General features: G+C 38.1%; 1 protein-coding gene across 2 annotated transcripts in view; it reads left to right on the top strand.

Annotated features, from left to right (window-relative positions):
- Positions 1 to 319: 319 nt before the first annotated feature.
- The window catches only part of MYOM2 (myomesin 2), an 81,510-nt gene continuing 57,251 nt past the window's right edge, over positions 320 to 24,578 (top strand). For both annotated transcript variants that reach the window (XM_074819929.1, XM_074819928.1), the window contains exons 1-9: positions 320 to 424; positions 8,331 to 8,464; positions 9,497 to 9,616; positions 10,986 to 11,124; positions 11,307 to 11,464; positions 12,334 to 12,426; positions 21,336 to 21,424; positions 21,502 to 21,552; positions 21,834 to 21,998. In XM_074819929.1, the coding sequence (XP_074676030.1) occupies positions 8,358 to 8,464; positions 9,497 to 9,616; positions 10,986 to 11,124; positions 11,307 to 11,464; positions 12,334 to 12,426; positions 21,336 to 21,424; positions 21,502 to 21,552; positions 21,834 to 21,998 (922 nt within the window). In that variant the 5' untranslated portion in view covers positions 320 to 424; positions 8,331 to 8,357. The remainder of the gene's footprint in view (positions 425 to 8,330; positions 8,465 to 9,496; positions 9,617 to 10,985; positions 11,125 to 11,306; positions 11,465 to 12,333; positions 12,427 to 21,335; positions 21,425 to 21,501; positions 21,553 to 21,833; positions 21,999 to 24,578) is intronic.

Raw genomic sequence — 24,578 nt, 5'->3', positions numbered from 1 at the left:
TCCTCACTGGTCTTCTAAGTTATTGATTATTTAGAAACTTCAATCATTTTAAAATAAAAAGTTCAAGCTGTTTTCTGACATTAAACAGTTTCCCATGTGCTTGGTGTTGCTGGGAAAAGAACCCCCACTTTCAACATAAACAACTGCTTTTTTTTTAGGAAAGAGGTCTATCTTTTCTTAAAATACAGTGTAAAACTGTGTATGGAGTAGGGATTTTCTTCTGCCTTTATATCACACCCTTACTGCCTATTAGGCTGACCTCATTTGGTTAGTTCTAAATATAGCACTGCATCTGCCCTTAAATGGGAGTGGAGGGGCAGTAGCCTTTAGAGAGGGGAATTATTTTTGTTTTCCTCAGCCAGAGTTTACTAAACTGGGAAAGGCTGGTCTTCCTCTGTGCTTTGCAATTTTTCTATATCCCTTGGTAAGTCCATTTTTCATCTAAGTTTTTCTTGTTCAGATCAAATGGGAGTGATTGTACGAGGGTGTTAGTTGCTTTTCTGTAAAAAATAAATTACCTTCCTTTGGGAAAACAAGCAATAAGCAAGACACAGATTGATTTATGAAAAGACAAACAAAAAAGTAAAATAGAATTGTTTTATTCTGTGCATAGTCAGCTTGATTTTATTGCGTATTATATTTCCTCTGTTTCTTTCTGCATATAAAGAAGTACATTATACCAATCCATAGCTCTATTGGTATATGTGCTTCTCCAATTGCACATATATTGGCAATGCCATTGTCTTGTGTGCTTATACTGTATAAAGAGACAAAACATGATTTATCTGAAGTATGTGGGTAAATAATTAAGCATAAAATCCTATAGTAGATGGCAAAACTGCCTGAAGAATAGGATGTAGCCAGGACAAAAATTTCTACTTTTATTTTTTGTCTACCATACTTTCAATTACATGTCTTCACAAGGCATATTTCTGGTGCCTGTATTGCTCTAGGCTACGTGATGTGTTCTGTGCCACATGAAAATTCCAGCTAAATACCACTGATAGAGTCTTGGGAAACCATGTTCATGCTCTTGAAACTATGCCTGTGTGTTGATAATACCTGAGAGCCAATGAGAGTATCGTAATGAAGGATAATGAAGGTTGGGATGATGGGAAGTGACTTTCACCATCTCACTGTCTCACATTCCTTGCTGTCCAGCTGAAGGGATGTAATACACTTGCCAAGTGAATGGAAATCTTAAAACTTTGTCAGAACATGTTGCAACTCTTTGTGCATTTGGAATGTTAGTTTGGCAATGTTTAAAGTAAATGTGGACAAATTCAGCCTCATTTAATTCCCAGTCATGTAAGATCATGAATTCATAGGAAAGTACCTACGTAAGTACCCTCTCTGGGCTCTATGCTGCTTAGCTTGTAACGGATATGGCAAAATAAATCAGATTGCAGGCTTCCAATCCTTTCCATCATGACAGTCATAGAAAAGCCAAAATTACATTTTCTTAGACTCAAACAATGTGGGAACTGGTGCTCCCTTCTACAACAATGACCTTGCTGGAGGGAAGAGTTCCCATGGCTCTGCCTTCTACCTACTTGTGACAAAGCAAAGCTGGTGGTTAACTCCATTAAGGATTGTGTCTATGACCATGGCCATGGCCACCCATGGTATATTCCAAATTGCCTCCACACTAGCTGTTATGGCTAGAGGGTGAAGCAAACCACTCAGGGACTACTACAATGTCAAGGTGTGCATTCTAACTAATCGTACAGGTGTTATAGCCAAACAATTGCATTAAATTGCTTAATCTACCGGTATGTCTTTACAAGCAGAGTCATTTGATGTAGTGAAATATTACAAGTCTACTCATTCAAAACTTATGAAATTATTAATGAAGAATAAGCACATCTGTGATGGCCAGTATTGTCAGCTGTTTGAAAGTGTTGCTGTGCTGGATATTCAGATGACTAGAAATAGATGAGAGGTTTTTTATGTTTAATGAGAAAGTGTATGCACTTCTGGGGATGATTTGAACCAGATTGAACTTGTTGTCCATAAGATTTCTATTTAAAACTTATTTGTGAACCTAGGATAATATTATCCCCATACAAAGGAAGTATGATCAGTAAAACATAAGACCAGCTATGTTGTAGCTAAAGATGTCAGAAAATAAAAGACAAGGAATCTCAAAGCTTGCTGAGTAGTGTCTGGAATTCCATAGAGTTTAAGCAAATGACAATCCCATATGTTTTTTTAATTTCGGAAGCATTTGTATTCTGTTGTCAAAAAAGTTAAAACTGAATTCTTATTATGCAGAAGGAAAAAACTCTGCAATGGGAAAGACAGAAGCATCTTAAAATGACAGTAAATTGTGTGGTTTTTTAAGTTCATCCTTTTTCATACACAGAACATAATGTTCTGTGTAAGATCTAAATACACACATGCACACAGAGATAAAAGACTAGAGACACATATTAGCATTTTAAAAGTTTATTACCAAAGTGGAGATGTTACAAGACCCTCTACATCCCATTCTGTTTTAGACTGCAGTGTGTATGAGCTATATAATGATTCATGCTGGTTTTACAAGATTTCCACCAAAGTAAGTTTCCCGGGGGAAAATGTTCTTATGTTATTATCTACTGCAATTTCTAGAGGACTGATATAACCATCTGGAAAAGACCACATGTTTTCTGAGACAATATGGTAATTCTTTAAACTGGTCATTAGAAATAAGTGATGACTAGAAGGTGGTTTGGGGTTTTTTTGTCTTTTTTTTTTTTTTTTTTTCTTGTATCTTTTATTGTGGTATATAGGTGGTATGGAATTAAATATCTTTTATCAGCTAAATATCATGGGCTTTAATGTACCATGGAAGTATAAGTTGGCAAATTGGAGCTTCCTAAAACCACTTTGAACAATGTGGATAACAACAAGCAGATCTACAGACAGGTAGAGGAAACAATGCCAACGTCATGGGAAAAACAGAACAAACCCTCAAGTCAATACAAATGGTTAAAGATATTTAAGAAAGATGAGATACAGAGGAAGATCAAGAATGAGGATATGCATATAGGAACAGGATGTACTGACCTTTCAGCCAGAATGAGCATAGGCTACGTGAGGGCAGGCAAGAACCTGCAAATCGTTTTTGGCTCTTCTGCAGATGGACAAGGACAGACATAGGCAAAGAAATTGCAGGTTGCATTGACAGGTCAGGCAGAGAAAGTACATGCTGTATGGTGCATTGCTCATGACAGGATCCTTCTGAGTCTGGGAATGCAACTTGTCTATCTATGGTGAGCACAACCATGTTCTTCTTCCCATGGCAATTGTCAATCCCATCCATCAATTCATTTGGTTGTGTGCCTGCTCTCTGAGGCTATGTGAATGATCATGCCAGAATTTACTGCCTGTCCTTTAAATCTTAAATTAACTCACTTATGAGACTAACAATGTCTATATCAGACCCTTGGCTTCTTTGCTCAAGAATGTGGCCCCTTGTCACATGGTCCTAGATTACTGCTTTCTATTCAGACCAGTATTGCTATGGCATGAAACTATGCATATCCTGGCCTGGGAACTCTGCCTTTTACTCATGATCAATTATAAATTGTTATATACATACTACTAAACATGTGGAAATATATATTTGTGTAGAATAATTCGAATAGGCTAATTCACCTCTGGTTTATATCATTAATCCTTAAGGACATTTTAGCTGACTTAATACTTTTGTTTGGGTTTAATAGCCTTCTGACTGGTTTATACAGCACATAGATTAGTGCAGTTTAGGTCCTTCTGATGTCCCCAGTATTTATAGTCATAGAAATAAATAGGAATGATTAAAAAAAGAGGTAGGAGTACAATGGCACTGTGTTCCACCAAAAAAATAAAGGTCAGATGAGAGACTTTTTTTAGGACCGTTTTAGGACCATCTTGTCCTGTGACTCTAGGTCTTTTTCTTGAAATCCAGGGATTTTAATAGAATCTGCATGGATGAAGTTCAAGGGCTGTTGGTGACACACAGGCCGTATATTTCAGCAAGTTCTCTGTAACTCTTGCAGTCATATACTGGTAGAACTTGGTGAATAAAACTTGAGACTTGCTTTTTAATTTGTTACAATTATCCAGAATATTAATTTGTCTTTCTTTTGGCCTATGTATGCTTTTTCTGATTCTTTTGGTTTTGTGCTGAATTTTCAATTGAGTGGGAATTTTCAATTTCCCACTCCCATTTCAACTTCCACCAATGGACTTGCCAGTATAATTAAGTGTCCAGCCACTGCCAGTAATAATATCTTGGTTCACTTACATCGGTAGCTTCAGTAGGGCTAAGCTGTCATCTGCATATCATGTTATCTGTTAGTCGTAGGTTTACTAAACATTAGTATATATTTCAAACATCTCACATAAACGTGTATCAGTGGAAAACTGGGAAAACAGTCAGCACATTGTTCCTAGGAAGACAATAGAAACTTCTCTTATCTTGAAGTCAGGACACCCTACATGATCTGTAAACTGCTGAAGCTGGTTTTACACTGCGGCCGTGATTTTGCTCTTCAGCTACTTGTCTTTGCAGCACTATTAAGTATTAAATACATACTCTGCAAGCATCATTTTAATTAACAGATGATAATTATTACATTTGGAATTGTTGCCAGGCAGCTCCCCTCTGTGTTAACATAAGGCAAAATGAGTCTGGCTGCTAACAAGCTCAGTTAATTGCTTGTATGGATGCCGGGAGTGGATAGCTATGCTTATTTCTATTCTAAGGGTGTTTGGGTAAATGTGGAAAATATCTGAACCCAAATTTTGAGAAATTCAGGGTGCTGCTTAATAGAAGAAGATACGCTAATTAAAATGTAAGTTTTCCATTTAGTGGAAAAGGCTGAACTGCAAATGACAAAGATGTTTCTTCCTATCTCAAAAATGAAAATAACCCAGACTGTGATCCATCTAGACACATGGGCATTACTCTGCAACCCTTATATGTCAGAACTCAGTGGGAGTTATATACATAGCAACACATAAATTGCATGTTGATAAATTCACAAAATTATTTAACTGGGCCACATGTAAACATGAGTAGCGCTTAACAGCTGAGTCAGCTTAATCTATGGGTTTGCCCTTTGCACCTTCATTTAGGTGAAAAGGCTGCTTAAAAATAGAAAAGAGGGAACATTATACCATCAACTGTCCGGTTAATGTACGAACTAATGGAGAAGTCAAATGTCATACACACAATAGTCACACAGTTAGAGAGCAGGAAGAAAGCCAGTATTTGATGTCTGCAGATATAGCATAATGTCATGTACAGATACCAAAACTAGGAGAAGGCAAGGCTGCTCATGGATCTGCATAACTGTGTTCATGTAACTAAGACAACGTATTGTATGATGAGTTAATAGGTCCACATCAACTCAACATCATTGCATGAGGGCACCTAACCAAGCTAGCATCTCTGCAAGGCGGTGGACTATGCTGTACTAACTTGGGTCATGTTAACTTTCTTGTTGCTCTAGAAACGTGGTAATATATTTCTTTAATGTCCTATAGTAATGCTGTAAACCTGTTTTATTTTTGTCTTGCAGTGTCTGGTATTTTGCCTAAAACTCTCATTCCTGAACATGTGACTTGTAATTTTCATATCTCTTGAAAAAGGGTTGAAAAGGTAACTATAGGTTATGCAGAAGATGCAGCTATTAGGTGATAAATTGTAAAAACTCATCTCTTTAGATCTCATGACCTTTTAAAATAAGATATATCTGCAATTAAATATACCTAATGTCTTCTCCTGCAGAGTCCTTTTTCTTGGAAAAGTAAAACTAGCTGATGTGAGAATGTCATGACTTAGGGGCATCTGGCTCCACTTTTGAATACCTGAAACTAACAGTCAGACACAGCTGGAATTTATTGCACTACTTAATCAATAACTAGCATTTGCTTTTGTTGGTAAATTCTATATGCTGGAAATATGGTATTTACAGGTATTTTAGCATGTTTAAATGTTTGATTTCTTAGCCTATGAAACATGGGGCTTTTTTACTTAATTTGGGCTTAATTTTATACAGTTCAGGCAAAATTATCAAACAAACACATAAAATGAAGGGACTTGCTAAACTAAGAATTGCAGACTTTCATTGAATCACCTTACATTCTTCTTTCTAAAAATATGATATGTTGTATAAGAAATCTAGCTCTCATTGTTCAAGAATAAATTGCTGCAATGAAATGTAGAAAAAGATTTCTTCTGCATATACAATCTGGATAGTAGTACAATTAGAAAAAAAGATAACAAATCACACGTTAAAAATTCATGCAAAAGTCTTGCTAATATCTGTAATTTTTCAACATTTTTATCACTGCTTCCCATTCTCAAATGGGGATTTTGCAAAATGATTTTTCAAAACATGAGATACTAATAAAAATTCCATTATGTGACAGAAAACATGATTGCTTTCAGAATAAGTAATAAACATTTAGAAACCTATTTTCAGCAATATTTTATTAAAGTGCTTTTCACACAGTAAAAAGATTAATGAAACCATAAAAATTACAAAGAATTTGAAAGTTGACAATGATGTAGTGACTGGATTTCTTCAATTTTGAACTAGATCTCATTTTACCAGAAACCACTTTTTCCTGAAACAGTTATTAATTGAATTTTGATGTGGGTATTACCCATTTTTGTTCCCAAAGCACGTATCTCCAGGTATTTGATAGGAAGCAGAACATGACCTAAAACTGGTCAGTACAGGTGCCTTTGCAATTACATAGGAGGAGCTCGAATTGTATCTAAGTGAGTTTATAAGATTTTTATTCAAATCCCTTTGAGCTTTCATTTTATATACATCACGAAGCTGCCTAACTATGGGACTTTTTGTTACAAATGCAGACTTTCGGTGTGGGTCTGAGGATTTCCATCACAGGCAGGTTCTTCTTGGCAGGACCCATGGCTGGGCAGGGCCAGGCTGTAAGAAGCTGGAGACTGACCCTGTTGCAGCGTCACTGTGGCAGGGGCTGACGGCCCTGGGGGGCTGAAATGGGATTCTGGGCTGTGGGCAAGGTGGGGGGAGCCCTGGAGGATGATGGTCAGGGACAGTCAAGTCCACTGTTGCCCCCAGGACCCTGACACCCTCTTAATATGGCCCCTGGAAGAACTAGTGTTGCTTCACTTCCCATGGGTAGCCCTGAGGTGGGTCCCAGGCCAGGCTTCTGCCTGTGTCCCAGATTCTGGAGCGGAGCTGACAGGCTGCACCCCACATGGGAGCATAACTACGGGGTGCTCCCCTTACCTTTCAGGAGGAAATTAGAATGTATTGCAGGAATTTGCCTGACTAAAAACTTCAGGATTTGGCCGAAGCTGCTTTATAGACTTTATATTGAGAAATTTCTTCAGTTGTCACTGAAGCGCAGCCATCTCATGGGGAAGCTGTTGCCTGTTCTGTTGCCCCCTGAAATCCCTCACCACTGTTTAGGCTAAGTGACCCAGGATTAAAGAGCCCCACATCCAACTGAGACTGTAAATGGAACTTATTCAGCTGACTGTAGTCACACAAGCTGGCACATACTCAGGACATGGCTGGTAACATTCCCCACTTTTGCAAGAAGTTGTCGTCATGTTTCTAATGAGCACAAAGGGATGTGGGCACCTCTGGGTTCTTTTAAAGCCATGGTTGGGAATTTGCTTAACTCTGTCTCAGTGGGAAATATGCTCTTCCCACGCACACTGTTTCTGGGAGCTCCCTGAATGTTTCTGAGATCCTTCTATCCAAATACCCATCAAACTATGCCATACTTTGGAGGAAGTCTGCAGGAGAGCAACCAGAATGATTGGAGGTCTAGAAAAAATAACCCATGAGAAAAGATTAGATGAGACAGCTTTGTTTAGTTTAAACAAGACAGCTGAAAGAGGATGCAAACAAAATCTTCAACAGGCTGCTTCAAAAGTGGGTGAATGCCATCTATTTTTTGTTGTCATGGTGAATTGGACAAGAAACAGTGAGCATAAATTGCAAAAAGGGACAAAGTAAAAGCTTTGAAACACAGAGCTGAAACATCTAAAAATGCTCCAAAATCTGTCAAATTTTCATCCCTGGAAATTTCTATGGAGGTATTAAATGACATCTGCAAAGAAGGGGAAAAATGATGCAGCAAATTCTCTTCTAGCTCTATCATCTATGATTCTACAGCTCACACTGTGTGGCTGCTAACATACAGCCTGAGGTACCCATGTATATCACTGATGGCTCTATTTGTCATAAAATGATGGAATTTGATACATTTGTACGTGTACACACACACATATCCAAAAATATCAGACCTAAGTGTCTGAAATATATGGCTAAATGTGATTTCACTCTCTGCAGGAATTACTAGTTGTAAGAAACTGAAGTATGTCTTCAGTAGTGGTGCCATTTTACCAGAGGAGGCACAAGCACTTTGATCAGTCCTATCGCAACATTCAGACAAGATATATACTTGAGGAATATGCAGCAAGAAAGTAAGTGTCATCTCTTTCACATATGGAGCATAGAGACCTCTCTATTTTGGGTAATCAGTTCTTAGAATCAAGATATTTAGCTTTGTCCTCTGCCCCCCAAAATTTCGATTTATTCAGAATGGTAATTTTCCAGTTCCTTCCATTGGGATGCTCCGTGTCTATAGTCTCCCACCAGCATAGCTAGACTTTCTAGCTATGTTGCAACTCGCCTACATAGACTTTTTAGCTCAGGATCTGTCCTGTTTACTACCTCCAAGGTGGAAATTCTTCCTTTCAGGCTCTGACTTAAGGAAAATTGCCACAAAATTTATTGTAAATCACAGAAACAGTTTTTTACTCATTCTTCCATATGACATGAAGATATTCCTTCTCCTGAAGTTGGCTATTCCTAATTATAATTTTTGTCATTCAATTTCTTTTTTTTTTTAAATTAAATAAAGGTTTAACTCTTGTCATGTGAAATCTCAGAGTTTTAGCCACAGGATACATGTTCTTTGTATCTCAAAGTCTGGAGCTTTGAATATTGGTTGCTTAGGAATCACTGTCCTCCCTACTCAGTAATTAAGATGCCTTGCTAGCCTAGCTAGCCATGTAGCTTGTCCAGCTTCCCTTATGAAAGAGAAGAGTTTATGCAGAGGTTTTGTGAAGTATAGAAAGGCAGGAATATTTAGAAATAGACAATGTTATAGACATTCTGTGTGATTTGTGTATTAGATACGCTGGTACCCTTGTGGTTCACTGAAGTGCTATCATAGCACTTGAATGATTGGAGACTGAGATAAGTATAAATTTAATAGAACTGAATGAAATAAAATGTCTAATGATCCCCTGTGACAGATGATGGGCACTAAGCCCTTGAAGGACAAGTGAAAATCAGCACCCTAGTGCAGTCTGTGAGGAATGCAAAGTAGGTTTCTCACTGAACAGTGCTCAGTCATGGTATTCAGCTCATCTAAAGTAATTTCTCTGACTTTTGTGAGTTCATGTTTTACCAGAATTGCTGGATTATAACAATGTCTTTTATATTTGAAGGGCTGCTTCCAGACAGGCTGCCTATTATGAATCGTCTGGCTTGGGAAAAACGACATGTAGACTCTGTGCCAGGAGGGCACGCACCTTGGCTCATGAAGCAATGCAAGAATCCAGGAAAAGGTAAAGCTCTGTTGGTCCCATCTGACCTGTGTAGTGGCTCTGGTCCCATTTAGTATTGCTCTTTTGCCAGGGGTCTTTACAGAGTATACAAGACTGGAGGTTTTTTCTGTCACTCTTCTTCACTAAACTATTTTGGCTGAAATACTAAATGACTGAGTGTCACTTTCAATCTCATATTTCAACCCAAAGTTGTTCCCCTAATCCCCACTCTGACCCTTGAAAACAGCTTTAAAACTAAAATAAATTAGAATCTCCCTGGCATCCAGAACTCATTTTTGAACAGATCTACTCCACTATTCCTAAATTTATGATTTGGATCAATTTAAACTTTTTGAGTTCTTTCCTTAATATCAAGAGGACTTACTGTCACGTCTCAGTTACAGCATTGATATGGAGTCCTATAGTAAATGTGCTGATGGCAGTATTCTTGTTTGTTAGTGAATTTGACAGACAAATAATTCTCTATCTACTGTTCAGTGAACTTCATGCAAGCCTTCTCAATTCCTTGATGGCATGTTGGGTTATGCTTTAAGAGATTTGCCATATTCTATAATGATAGCCACGTTAGAAATATCCGATATTCAGCTCCCTTCTTCTTTTGTCCTGTTGGCAAGGCAAAGAGTATAGGCTGCTTACTGAATCAGCAGGAATGCAGGAGCTAGAGCTAGCTCCTCCTAAAAACATTTATGAGGTGTTTTGTTTTTTTTTTTTTTTAATTCTGAAAAAATCTGTGGTGTTAGATTTTCAGGGAACCACCCACAAATTTCTCAAAATGCTGTCTTTTCCGGTAGTTTCTATAATACTTCCTGCTCACCCTTGCCCAAGGACAGCTTTTTTGCATGCAGCAGTTCATCAAATCCTTGTGAACTCCTTGGTCTGTATCTTTCAGGTGAGGCCAGCTGATACTGCCCTTGGAGCTAGCAGAGCTTCCCAGGTGCTAGAGCCAAGGGCACACCATAAACAAGGCCCAACTCTTATCAGAGTGTGAACAGGCACAGAACATGCCTTCACTCCTCTACCTTTTTGTGTCCATGAGAAGGAAAATTAGGGGCCAGAAGGAAGCCAAGCAGGTTCTTGATCTTGATTACCAGAGGACTAAGACTGTAGGGTACCACATCAACGTGACCATACCAGCTTTCAAGACCTGAAGCTATGGCACCACATACACAGTGGGAAAGAAAATGAAGGAAAATTCATATTAATTTCACATGTTCATTAGGATAGGCAGATAGGCTCCAAGAATAATTCCTAAACTATATTTTACATTTTGCTGATAAGTTTTAGATCCTCAGTCACATAATGTGTACAAGTGACAATCTTAAAGCTTCATATTGGTTACTCTTGCCTGATATTTTTTCTTGTCCTACAGGACTCATGAACAAAAGACTCATGCAAGTGAAGAGAAAAGGATCCGGTTCGCCAGTGAGTTGTCTGCTTTGGAAAAAGAGATTCACACAGCCAGGCACCGTGCTAGAGAACATCTGGATAAACTTGCTATACAAAGGATGGTACGGTGATGAACCTTTTTGTTCCTATCCAAGCAGAATCATAAGACATACTAAAATTTAGGCCTGTGTTTCAAATATAAATAGTGATTTAGCATCTTTTAATTTTGTGTATTCAAGATTAGATCTTTTACCCCGTTTGAGTCTGGTGCTAGATGCTTCTTTTCTTTTCCTGTGTTTAATAGGTAGAAGAAAATATGGCTCTGGAAAGACATGCTATTGAGGAAAGTATAAGTCGAGCTCCTGAAATTCTAGTGCGCCTGAGGTCTCACACTGTCTGGGAAAAGATGTCTGTGAGCCTTTGCTTCACTGTACAAGGATTTCCCACCCCTGTTGTACAATGGTAAGAGACTAGCCTTTCCTAGCCCTCTAAAAATGTTGTTAAGCTTTTTTCATTTGGAAGTTATGGCATAACTGATAAGTGTCACATACATAATGGCTATGTTAAACCCCCTTTATAATCCTCATAGATGTGCTGGATGGTAGCACTTGATACTGTAGTGGAAGGGGTGGGAGGACAGCTTGCTGAATGGCCCTGTGTAGTGTGAGAAGCAAGCTCAAGTGTTTCAGAAGGCAGACTGTGGAAGGCATTCCAGTCTTTCTGGCTGTCGAATTCCCTCACGATGAAGTAGCAAATGGCAAAATACACAGAGCTGACAGGCTACTTGCTAGGCCTGGGTCAACTTGCACAGCACCATTGTTGCTATGGGCTGTATCTATGTTCACTTTGTGTCAGTCTCTCTTGAGGCAATGTCCCTGAAGCTGCCCTTCTCTCCAGCCAAGCACTGTCTTGCGTCTGTGAGAGCCCCAGGCTGAACTGTGAAGATCTAACCCGAGGCACAATCCTGTTACTGCTTCCCTTGTTTGTGCTGAAGTGCTTTGCTGTGATCCAAGACAAAGTTTGCTTCCCATCTTGTGTCAGGGCTAGCAGACTGTAAAGTTCAAGTCACATGCCATCTTCTCTCTACTTCACTGCCAGCTCTTCTGGTTTGGGTGCACATCTTCCACTTTCTTACTGCAGTGATGGTCCCCCTTTGCCTCCATGGCCCAATGTATATCTATCCGTGCATATTGGAAAATACTCTATGCAAGCAGAGACAATTTATAAAGAGCTCAGATGACAGTAAATGATATCTCTATGTAAAAATCTACTAAATTAATGCAGTGCATAGTAGCTGATATTAATGAGTTCAATTTTTTCTTGATTGTCAGGTACAAAAATGAGGAATTGATTACTCCTGCAAGTGTTCCAGCAAAGTACAGCATTGAAAGCAAATATGGAGTACATGTGTTGCATATAAACAGGTAGATTATTCTGGGGAATACAACAGATTTTTCTACTCTACACAAAGTATTTTATATCAAATACAATTAAAAATTTACACAAAGGCTGCAAGAGAGTTGTTAAATTCAGCACACTTCTCTGTTGGTACTCACATTTATGCTAGAGAAGGTTCACTAAGCAGCTGAATATTAAATCATTAAAATGAAATGAAAAATCAGATACTTCTATTATTTAACTCTAGCAATCTACAAGAAGATAGAAAAGAAGAGGTAAGTAGCTGAAAGAATGGTAGTTCTTTTTTTATTAGGATTATATCTTCTCAACTTTCAAAGTGTAAAATTGTCTGTATTTTACGATCTTGCCATGATGAAGCTCTTTAAGGTAAGCAGAAATTTAGGTGATAAGGGCAGGGATACCCAGTCATCAGTATTTGTTTTATTATACGTTAAGTTCTGTTTATTTTTTGACTTCCATTTTTTGTTCTTCAAAAAGTGGGGAAGGATAAATTTATTTTTTTTAAAAAAAGATTCTAATATAAATAATTTTATTTTTTACAACCTTGTGGTATAGAAAATGTCAGGGTAGAACAGCTTCCTAAAATTAATCCTGTGCTGTCCTAAACAATTGAAATATTGTATGTTACATGTGACCTGGTACAAGTGTTTTTAAAAAATATAAAACCCCAAATTAAAATGAAAACATGACTGTGGTATTTAAAAAAGAAAATTAATATCTAGAGCAGAGACACAAAAACCCCCTTTTAATTTCTCAAGAACATGAGCATCAGCTGTGCTGAAACAGCTGGAATATTTGTGGCTAACACTCGGCTAGCCAAACATTTCATCTTCTATCCTGTCCCCATCTGTCAGCAGTGGAAGCAGCCTTGAGCACAGCCTTGTGGCATTGGTGCAGAAAATAAGTGAATCATTCCTTCTGCTTTGGGGAAGGACTACTTGCCTTTGTCATCCTGCAGCAAAGTCCAGCCCAACTGTGCACTTTTTCAGAGCTCAGGATGGGAGAAAGAGATCCCTGTACAGAAGCTGGCAGCAAGAATCATTATGTTGTTTCTTCTTAAGGGATGCTTCTCAAGGAGTAGCAGTACTTAGGAGTACTGCTAAGATACTCATAGTCTTCTACCCCCAGGCCATGGATAACTTACTGACTGCTCTCTTTATCTGTAAGATTCTCAACACAGATGATTCTTCTCATCAACATTACTTTTGGACATAAGAGCAGGAGGTTAAAAGATAAAAAGAGGTTGTCCTCTTGCAATCCTCTCCCTTGCAGCAAAGAAAATGGAAAATTATCTCCTTTGTCTGGATGTGTGTGAGTGACAGTCAGGAGATGAAACTTTGGTGACTTCCTGCCGGTGGGTGACTGCAACTGTTTATTTCCCTTGGTTAGTGTCCATGAGCAACTGCTTGGTGAGTCCAGATGCCAGATATGTAGTATGTAGGTTCCTTTTGTGACATTTTAGGAATAAATAGCTTTTGAAGAAATAAGAATCAGTGTTGATGCTGCTTTCTGAGTGTCTGTAACCATCAGGCTGAAGGGTACTAATAGCTTACATCCCCTTGGTGCTTTTTTTCTCTTTCCTGTGCTGGTTATCAGTCACATAGACACCATCTACAATCAGCTTTGGGACTGTTCAAACCCAGCCACATTTATTCAGACATACTACAGAGTCATTCATCGGTACCCACTCAGGTTCCCACATCCACCCATCATCACCCACTCTTTACTAGTCCCAGACCTGTACGTATGCATGCAGGGTCCCTCATGTTCAACCAAGATGCTGTCTTCAGAGACTGTTTCTCTTTCATTTTGTCTGGCAATGTGGTCTTTTTGCCACATAAAGATACCTGGCTACTCTCCCACAGGTTTCCCTTCTCCACTTAAAAGAACACTGGGGGATTGTAGACCCAGACTTATGATTTATTTACCATAGATTTATAGTTTATTAAATTAAATTTTCTAACCTTAAATTTATTTCTTTATATGTTTTATTTCAAATTTTGACCATCAGCCATATTTTCTGTCTCAAAAGACAGAAAATCAACATGCAGGAAATGGAAGAATGTTTTGATAGTGTATTACTAATATTAGGTGTTTCTTGTACTGAAAACAATGGATGTATAGGTAGTGGTTAAAATATATATATATATAATTCATGTTTTTATACAAACATATATCAATTAACTCTGGATCTTCCATGAATATCTTTGTGCACATATATTTGTAGTATTATTTTTTTCCAGGAAGTAGAACTGCTGAGATTTTCTACCTATCCACTTCTGTGCTCTTCTCAGCTGTTCATACCAAAGTGCTGAGGTGCATGTCATCTGATCTGCAGCCACTCAGAACAGCCTTGGCATTTCTTGGCTACCTTTCTAGTGCTTCAGTGAAGCTCAGGGAGTGAACTTTTCCTTCTGATGCAAGTGTGATATTTATTCCTACGAGCATTTCTTGATCCCAGTGGAAAAATTCTTGAGGCACCAAAATCAGAATGTCACCTTGTCATCTTAAAGTAGTAATGACACAATTTCATCCCCTCTGTTTGCTGTGTCCCAGGGCCCATAACCTATACAGTAGCCAGATCATTTTCATTTCTCCATCTCTTGTTTTTATGATGCTCTGTGCTCAATTTACCACATTTTCTGCATGCATTCAGCACTGCCATTATCATATAGTGCCTCTTTTTTGCTCCTTTTAGGCTCTTCAGTTGGGAGCTTGAGCTCAAGGTCTCCCTTGAGCAGTAAAGAGGTTTGGAGTTTCATTATATTTTTTTTCACATCTCATAATTATAGGAGAAGAGATATTGCCAGCCTGCACTGGAGCGGTGGGTCATCCCATCTTCCATCTCACTTCTGATAGGTGTTTCAGAGGAGACTGTGAGGAATCCTCTGAGGGAAAGCTACCGGTAGTTGAAGTGATTGATACATGTCTGAGAATGTAAGGGTTTGCTTAAAATGCATTGCTTTGTCCTGCCTACTTTAACTATGGATGGGCACATAACACAAGGAGTTAGAAGTAGTCAAGATGAGGATGCCCCATTGCTTTATAGCATAGCTGCAAAATATTTTCTGCCTTAGTATATATCTTAGTAATTAAAACTCAACATTGTGAATTTCTTAGTCACTGCTACTTGTTTAGCAACAGGTTGGGGTTTTTTTGGTGTTTGTTTGGTGTGGGGTTTTTTTTGTTGTGTTTTTTTTTTTTTACTATGATGTGAATGGCTATATTACATTTCCTGATATGTTGGTCGGGGCATAGAGGGGCAGCAGTATGCTCCTGACTGGAGATGTTCCTGACCCCTACCCCTCAGCGAGCAGGCAGGTGAGATGATGGGATGCTGGACGGTAGAAGGAGCAGAGAAGGAAGTTTAATTTTCCAGCGCTCTGTCAGTGTGATGTGGCTGCACAGTCTTACCTATAGAAGGCTCAAAGTTTGGCAGTATTTTGTCTTTTATTAGGGCCTTCTCCCTGTTTTGTTAAGTTATCATTTAAGAAGTTCTTGTAATTGCAGCAGAAAAGATTTGCAGTTGCATCAGCAAAAATGTGTAGCAGGGCCAGCAGAGTGCAGTGTAATACCTGCTGCCAGGAGGCAGAGCTAGCTCTGATCAGACACTACACTCAGCACCACCAGCATTGCTTTAAAAAAAAAAAAAAAAAGCTTAAAAATTGAATGAACCTTCTCTGCTAACTATTCTCATTTAACAAATGACGCTGTGCAGTCAGTACAGAGCTATTTTAGTTTGATTAGGCACAAAAGGCTTGAGGTGATTTAATCTGGAGAGCTACAGAACGAGGCCTGCCCTTTCTCCTGCTGTAGATGGAAGCAGAGCAGAGCAGAGGCATTGCGACAAATGCAGTCCTCTGGTGTAGAAGGCAAAGCCCTTGAGCTGTATAGGGTTGATTGGGTGATAAAATGCAGCTCCCAGGGTTTTGCAGGTAGGCAGGACCACTGAGAGTATAGGCAGCAGGCATGATGTACTTATGGTCTTCTTTCCTTGCTGAAATGCAAACAGCCCCCAAATGAAATGGTCTGTGATCTTCTGACCTGTCAGTCACTGTCCCCTATAAGCTGCAATAGCTGGGAGCTTGAGGAAGTGGCAACCTCATAACAGAGGTTCCTTCTTCAGTAAAAACAAAACCCAACCAAACAAAAAGAATCAGACAGATCCAGTGTGACCGGAGAATCAGCACATGAGATGGAAATCCTGCAGAGTATTTCCACACTTTGAAGTCATATAGCCATAACACTGAAAATTTTGTCATTTGGATTCAAAAGAGGCAATTTTAACTCTATAATTCACTATGTTCTGCTTCCTGTTCCTGACATGTACTGAGCTGTGTTCCAATTCAGGCAAAAATGTTATTTCACTCTTAACTTCCGTGTTTAAATTTGCACTAGGCAGATGGATGAATATATACATTTTAAACAGATATATCCACCTGGGGAATATTCCCCACACAAACATTAGCACTTCAGAACCTCATGTGGATTCAGGGCAATTTAATTTTCACAAAAAGTATTAGTACCTTGGGACAGATACATCTCCGCACTCACACTTCATGCTATCTAAATGTACTCTATGCGTATTTTATCTGACCTTTGTAAAGGTTGGAAAAAACATTCTCCATCATGATGCAAGAATAACTGTTGGAGAGACCACACCTTGCTTCCTGGGTACTTCAAATACCGTTCCTAACTGGTCTTGCCTCAATGTACTTTACAGTGCAGTTTAGGAAGTGTAGGGTTTTTAGCGTACAAGGAAGTAGATAGTTTCCAGGATAATCCTCAGTCCGAGCATTATCTAGCACAAAATGAGAGTCAGGACCTTATGTGACTTGCCATCCTGTCCAACTTTCTTCAGAGTGGGTATTAAACAATGACCCCATACTCTTACAATATCAGATTTGAAGGTATTCCACTGAGTATTAACCTATCTAAGATGGTTTGATTTATCTCTTGGAGAGTCAGGTTAGAGATCATAGCAGGGAATTGTGAAATGCTTTCGAAACAGTGACCTCCGGAATATGGGTAGAGTTGTTAGGACTTCTTAAATAGCAGGAAGTGCTTGGCCTGCGGAATTGTTACCTGTATGTTCATAATAAGTGTAAGCACCTTGTTCCTCTTCATAAAACCAAAGGATGTTGTAAGAGTGTGGTCAGTCATTTGGTCAGTAACTTCTTTCTTTTGTTCTCCCTGAGAAAACTAATTATCATTCTATTACTAACTTTGTCAAATAGTTGCTTCCAGACACTGAACTTCTTGGGCTAAAGAAACAACCATTTTATGAATCTCCTGTCTGTTCTAGAGAATTTTAGGATCATATTCTGTTTTCTCTACCTTGGAGGCCATCACAAACAGAAAAATCTCATCAAGAGATGTATTTTGCTGTTCCTTATGAGAGCAAACATATGCAGAGGGGCTTGAGATGAGCGCAGATATATGTCCATTTGAAAAGTTAATCAGATACCTGCTATTCTGCTTTTTCATTTTAGATAGACAACTTTGCAGTTCTTACGTCTCTAAACTTCTGATGCTTTGAGTGGTGTAGCATAGACTAGGCCTTCACTTTTCTTCAGAATACACATTTCTATAGTTTCTGGATCATTTTTACACCACCTTGTAGTTAATGATAAATCACTCTTTAGATCCTGAATCCTGTGTAATTTTTAGAGAAATTAGTTCCTATTGATTATTTTATCTGTTGTTTTGCTGGAAAATGAAGCCAACACTGAGAGCAGATGATTATTCTTATTGTCAACCCTCTGTAACAACAATGAAATTTAAAGAGCAGTTAAGTTGGGTTTGAAAGAAGCAAAGCAGCCTGAAGTAATACTTTGTTTATGTGAGGTAATGGCCTAATACAGCAATGGTGGAGTAGTGTTCATCACTCAGTTATGATATGGGTGCTACCTAAATCATGTCAAGCCCAGGGATGGATCAACACCTCATCAGCAAACACAGCATGGCTCCTCCAGCACATGCCCTGACAGATGTAAGTGTGCACCATCCTCCTGGAGGATCTAGCTCACTCAGGAGAAGCTTGGACATGTAGGTGGTAGGAAGACACTGTGCACTTCCACAGGTCTTTGGGCAGGATGGTGAGTGGCCTAGACCGGGCTGGAGGGCAGGAAGCCTTTATAAGGCAGGTAGCTGGGGACAAGGCCTGCAGGGTACACTATGGCACCAGTGCCTAGGAATTACACTCCTGGGTTCTGCCTGACATGGTGAAATAAAGACATCCTTTGCCACAGTGGCCTCCTGGCATGGTATGGACTAATTCTGTCCTTCAGGACAGGGCTGTCAGGACATCCAGACTGTTTTCTGGAAATGGTCCCTTACTATCTCCTGAGCTGTGTCTGGGAATACTTTTGGTAAGCTGGTGCACACCAAGCCGTGCCAAGGGCTGTTCTAAAACATCAGCACTAGGGTGATCACAATCCTGTTTCTGGGGACAAATGATCTAACACTGTTTAATTTACTAATATGTAATATAGAGTATTAAATATACTATATACTCTCTATATATTTCCTTAAAGCAAGGATGTAGTGCAGAGTGACGAGAACACCTCACAGTTCCAGTACAGTTAATTCTGCAATGCCCCTTCTTGTAAGAAAGTTGCCTCATTTGTTTTTTCACTATAACAGGGCACTGTACTTGGCTGTGATAAATGTATGAACTCTGTACATTTTAGTATAGAGACATTATAGCATGAGTTAGGAAAAAAAGCTTGTACTGCAGTTTTACCTTGCTTTTCTCATTTATCACCCAATTAAACAGCATGAAACTGGGATAGTAAAAAATTGTTCTTCTTCTAAGAAGTTAGTGCAAAGGAATGTTGTCAAGTCTGACAGCTTTCAAGCATGTTCAGAATCAGTTAAGCTTTATATAAATCTGTGGACAGGTATTGGCATTTTTTAAATCCTTCTGAAAACCAAAACCCAATATTGAATAATATCGAGCCTAGTATTCCAATTCTTTTAAATTGTTTTTCAGACTTTGCCTGTCCAGATTGTAACAGGGTGCTCAAGAGCTCCATACCCAACTGCAGGCTTTTTGGTTAAATGGCCTAATCTTAGGGCTCTGTCTTTGATAATTAATTGTATGACAAACCTTGTCTTTTTACTGATTTATTTTGTGAAATGTGTGGCTGAAGAGTTGCCTCCAGGAGGAGCTGTTAGTCTTGTACATTTAGAGAGGTAAATCTCAATTTAATAGAGCTTTCATCAAGTTGTGTTTTAGACATCACAGTACAGATAGTATCAATTTTGTGGTATGACACTGTCCAGAATATATGCAAGAGCTGAAAAATAGGTGTCTGATGTGCCTGTCACATGTGCTGCATACCCCCAAACTGGCATCTTGTTATGCAATTTACATCAAACACTTTTACATATTCTTTCTTTTCCCACACCTGGGATATATGCCCTCTTAGAAGACAAGTGCAACCAGAATTTCATCCCTTTCATCTGGTAGTTACCAAGAAGATACAAATTTGTTCTTCTGAGAGAAAACTAAGTTCATGCATGCAGAACGTTTTATCTCATCACTGGAAATTTCTGAGTGTCCTCCATTAAATGCACTACTAAATAAGCTACACAGAAGCAGGATTTAAATGTGTGTCTTTCAGACAGTGCTCTGATTAACTGATGGCTCAACCTAATAGAAATTCCAAGAAATAAAACAAATCAACAATTTTGTTTGACAAACATATTGTAGAATACTTGACTATTGGAAAAGTTCGAGAAAAAATATTGAATTAGACTAAATAAAAAGTTTTGCTTATTCCAAACCAAATGTTTTATTTCATATTAGAATATTTAGCATGTTTCTGAAACCAAAGCAGAAGTAAATTCTGAAATAATGTTTTAAAATTCAAATAATTCTGAAATGTAAAAATGAAATACTCTACTGTTTTCAAAATTGTTTCTTCATCTAGACTAAATTCTTTCAGCAAAATTGAAGAAATCTCATTCTACCCAAATCTGCATTTTACCAAAAACTAGTCCAAAATATTTTAATCTTTTTCTAGTCAGTAGACACTTTCATTTATATTTATTAGAAATATAGCAGATAAGTTTATTTCAACTGTAAATTTGAGTAATTGCACCAAACATATATATTTGCACATACTTTAGTTTCCTTCACTTCAATTTTATGTCAGTAGTTCTTCTGACTACCATATTTTAAATAAGAACTGGGACATCAAAGTTTGTACCTATTTCTTAACATCTGACCATATATCTGCTAATGTAACTTCCTCTTCAAGGAAGGATGCAGTAAGTGAGACAATCCATCCCTGGGTCCTATTTTACATGAAGTAACTATGTTTTTCTTTATTTTTTGTTATATTATCCTTGCATAATAAATATCTCTTCTCAGTAAAAATATATCAAGCCAAGACATTTATGCCCATAAACAATTTTGGTCAGTTTCCCTGGTTTTGTATCATTTACTCTGGACTGCCTAAGATATATGAAAGAGGCAAAAAATGCCAGTATTTGCTTGCTGGGAATAACCATAGAAGAAGGAATTTCAGCAAGTATCACATGTGCTTTTCTTCCATGTCTCTTAAAATACGTGACAGAAGGGCAAGACAGATTAAGGAAGAAGGTTACATACAGAAAGAGAATATCCAGACTGGCATCCTCCAGCTATCTCCTTTTGATCATTCTCTAAAGGTCATTTCAGTTTGCTCAAGTTAATGCAGCCTGCACACTAAGCTGTAATAAAACTGCAGTAAAAAACAGTAACAGCTTTCTGATTGTCCTTCATGAATGTCTTGCACTGTGTGACACCAGCAAAGAGCTTTATACACGTTCCTCAGGGATGATGTATCTTAATTTGTAATATCAATCATTAAGAGAATTTGTATTTGTGTAAAGAGTCATCTGTTTTCCTCCCTCCCCTTTTCAGAGCTGATTTTGATGATTCTGCTACCTATTCAGCAGTTGCAACAAATGTCCATGGGCAGGCATCAACTAATTGTGCTGTGATTGTGCGAAGTAAGTCCTATTTCATGATTAAAACAAGGAATAAATATGTTCATGTCATTGAATGTTTATTGTATGTTTATTTATAGGGTTCAGAGGGGATGAAGAGCCTCACCCAGCTGGGATAATGCCTTTCCACTGTAAGCATTTTCTTCTTTTTGCTTAGATAGTTTGTGTACTCTTATCAGAGCACTGTTTTACAGAGGAGAAAATTGGATACAACTTGCTGCTTCTGGCTTTGCTTTCAAAGCATTCAGTTACAATAGGAGCTGTCCAGATGCCTTTGCTTTCCCAGTTACATTTCTAGATTGGCATAGAGTATTAACAGAGCACTCCATCTCTTGTTCAGATTGGACAGTGATCTGTTTGTGCCAAGTACAATTTATTATACTCAAGAACGTTCTCATTTTCTCATGCATAGTGCCTCTGTCATATGATGTTTGCTTCACCCACATTGATGTACAGTTTCTGGAGAAGTTTGGAGTCACCTTTGGAACTGAAGGTGAAACACTGACCCTGAAGTGCTCTATGTTGATCACCCCAGACCTGAAAAGACTACGACCTCGTGCTGAGTGGTATAGAGATGGTAAGTTAGTACATTGAATAGAATCTACCTGGAAAATGCTGGAGGAAACACTGAGAATGCAGATCTGGCTTAAAACATGAGATTCTCAGAATTAGATTTGGAATAGAGCAAACAAATATCTCTAGTTAGAATTTATAGACATGCACTCTTTTTCAATTAAGTGACTTGGTCAACCTTTTCTTGAGCACACATTTAGAGCAACAGGAGGTAATCTCATATTATCTAATAACACAATAGTTAGAACATTTACTGACTAGGTGGAGATCCAAACTGACTTCCTAGATTTATATTTAATGATTTATAATTGAATGCTGTGACCACTGAGCTGAAGGGTACTCACAGAGCAGTAAATTAAAGTTTAAAGCACTGAGGTGTGGGCCTCCACTTCCGTCTTACTCCAGTATTTATTGTGAATTTTATGTTAAAATCAATTTAATGTGTAGTTCAGAAATACTTACAGGAGCCAGGCCTGAAACATATGCCTTTGTCTGCTGTTTAAGTGCCATGCTGGTAGGTTGCTTTCCTTGCCTCTTTTGTCAGTGAAAAACTATGCTATGCCAAGTGAAGCGGTCTTAAAAGGAAGTACTGAAAATAAAATCACTGAAGCATATGATATACTTTGGTGGATGGTACACAAACCCTGCATGAGTAGTGTTTGTTCACCATACCACAAAAAGGTCTTGAAACATAAAATTAACTATTTAGTTTAATGAATAGCAGGCTATTGTAGATATTTAGCTCACCACTCTTCACCAACCACAATCTCTGTGTAGGATTCTGAAGTAAATGTTCTGCCTAAGGATTTAATGAAAGCCTTGGTTATTTGTGAATGGTGAGACCTTTCCCCAAAGGGACCATGTTTGAGAATGGTGGACTCCCAAGATTGATTTTCAGACTGGTCCCAGGCAAGCTAGCAGAAATTTCCATAGCTGACAAAATGTGATGCATAAACTGCTAAGAAGTGACAGTAAGATTAATAAGGCAGTCAAGAAAATTCAAGATTAGGAAAATCAGGAAAAGGATGCTTTTATTGCTGCTACTTATGCCTTTTGTTTCATTTGCATCATAGTTTTATATAGATTCACATCTGGTCCTTCAGGGAATGGACTGTTACTGTTTCATTCCTATTTGTCTATCACTGTAGATACTTCATTGTGATGGAACTATTAGATGTTACTAAAACAAACAAACAAAAGAAATAATAAAAATGGCTTTTTTTGTTTGGTGAATAACATAAAGTCTAAGGCTTATCCCTGAACTCAGATTCTGTTCCATCTGGAATGTACAGGGATTTGTAATTGCTATAAATAATCGCTTACCTCACTTTGAGGTGAGTCATCAGTTTCAATGGTACCTTTACTTTGTCTCCTACTGGGCCCAGTTTCTTGAGGTGCCAAACCTCTGAAATTTTGGGTTTGGAACTACAGCTATGACGAACTGCTAATTTTCAAGTGATGCCCCATATTGTTCCACATTTCATCAAATATGAATTCTTCTTGCACTATGGATAGGTGAACAAAAGTTTATGGCTCTTTCAGTTTAAGCCTTCATAATGCCAAGATAATTCCCTCTTGATATGTAACAATATTGCACTCTTTGTTTTCCCCCTTATTTGACTTAAGTTTACCTTCCCTGTGAAAACCCGAGATGAAAACTTCGTCTCTTTGAAGCCAATAGTTTTTTGCTAGTAAGTCAGATACGCTTTCATCCCATTATTCTATTTATGTTACAGGAAACAAGAAGGTACAAACAAGTGTAGATTTGTCCTTCATTGCAGGTACTTGGATCACAATATTTCCAAGAGGTATACAGGTGCATCAACTAGCAGAACTTGTTCCCGAACACAGCAAGAATTCATGCACTGTGAACCTTTGCTATGAGTTCCCTGTGTTGAGTCTCTTGAGAGCTGGAGGCAATGCATAAATGTAAACAATGAGAAGGTTAATAATTTGTTCAGCATCATATGCTTTAGACGTTTTGGTTCTTTTAAGAGGTAAAACTTAGTTCTACTCTTGCATCAAGACAAACTGTATATTTCCTAAAATTTTTCAGTTTGTGTTAACCAAATAATAACAACTAAAGCCATGAGGTGGATACGTATGATTTACTTCTAATAATTATACACAAGAGAAATATGTGTTTATCCAGCATTAATAAGCTTCACACGAGTGAACCTTATTGAGGATGTCTACTAGACTCCTAGGGGCATATAAGTCAACTGAATCAGATCCTCTAAAGTGGTTTGGGACTTGACAACCATGAATATGATGTCTATAATTCATGGCCCACTTAGAACATTTTAAGATACTGAAAGAACTAAATCAAAATAATACTTCAGGAATGTAGATCTAATATAGATATGAGTTCAGGTGGTAACAGGAGCTTTCTGTTATTGATATTTGATGCAATATAAACATTATAAAGCTATATGCACCAGCATTCTGCAGCCATTTATACTGTAATCTAGAATAAAATAGTTGAATTCAGAGGGAAAAATCATGGAATGCAGAATTTAGCTGAAAATTCAGAAGACCAAAATACATGATGAAAAGAAGCTTCAGTATAATTTCCCATCTGTAT

Source organism: Strix aluco, chromosome 3, assembly GCF_031877795.1.
Source record: "Strix aluco isolate bStrAlu1 chromosome 3, bStrAlu1.hap1, whole genome shotgun sequence".
NCBI lineage: Eukaryota > Metazoa > Chordata > Aves > Strigiformes > Strigidae > Strix > Strix aluco.
This window is presented reverse-complemented; position numbering and strand designations above follow the sequence as displayed.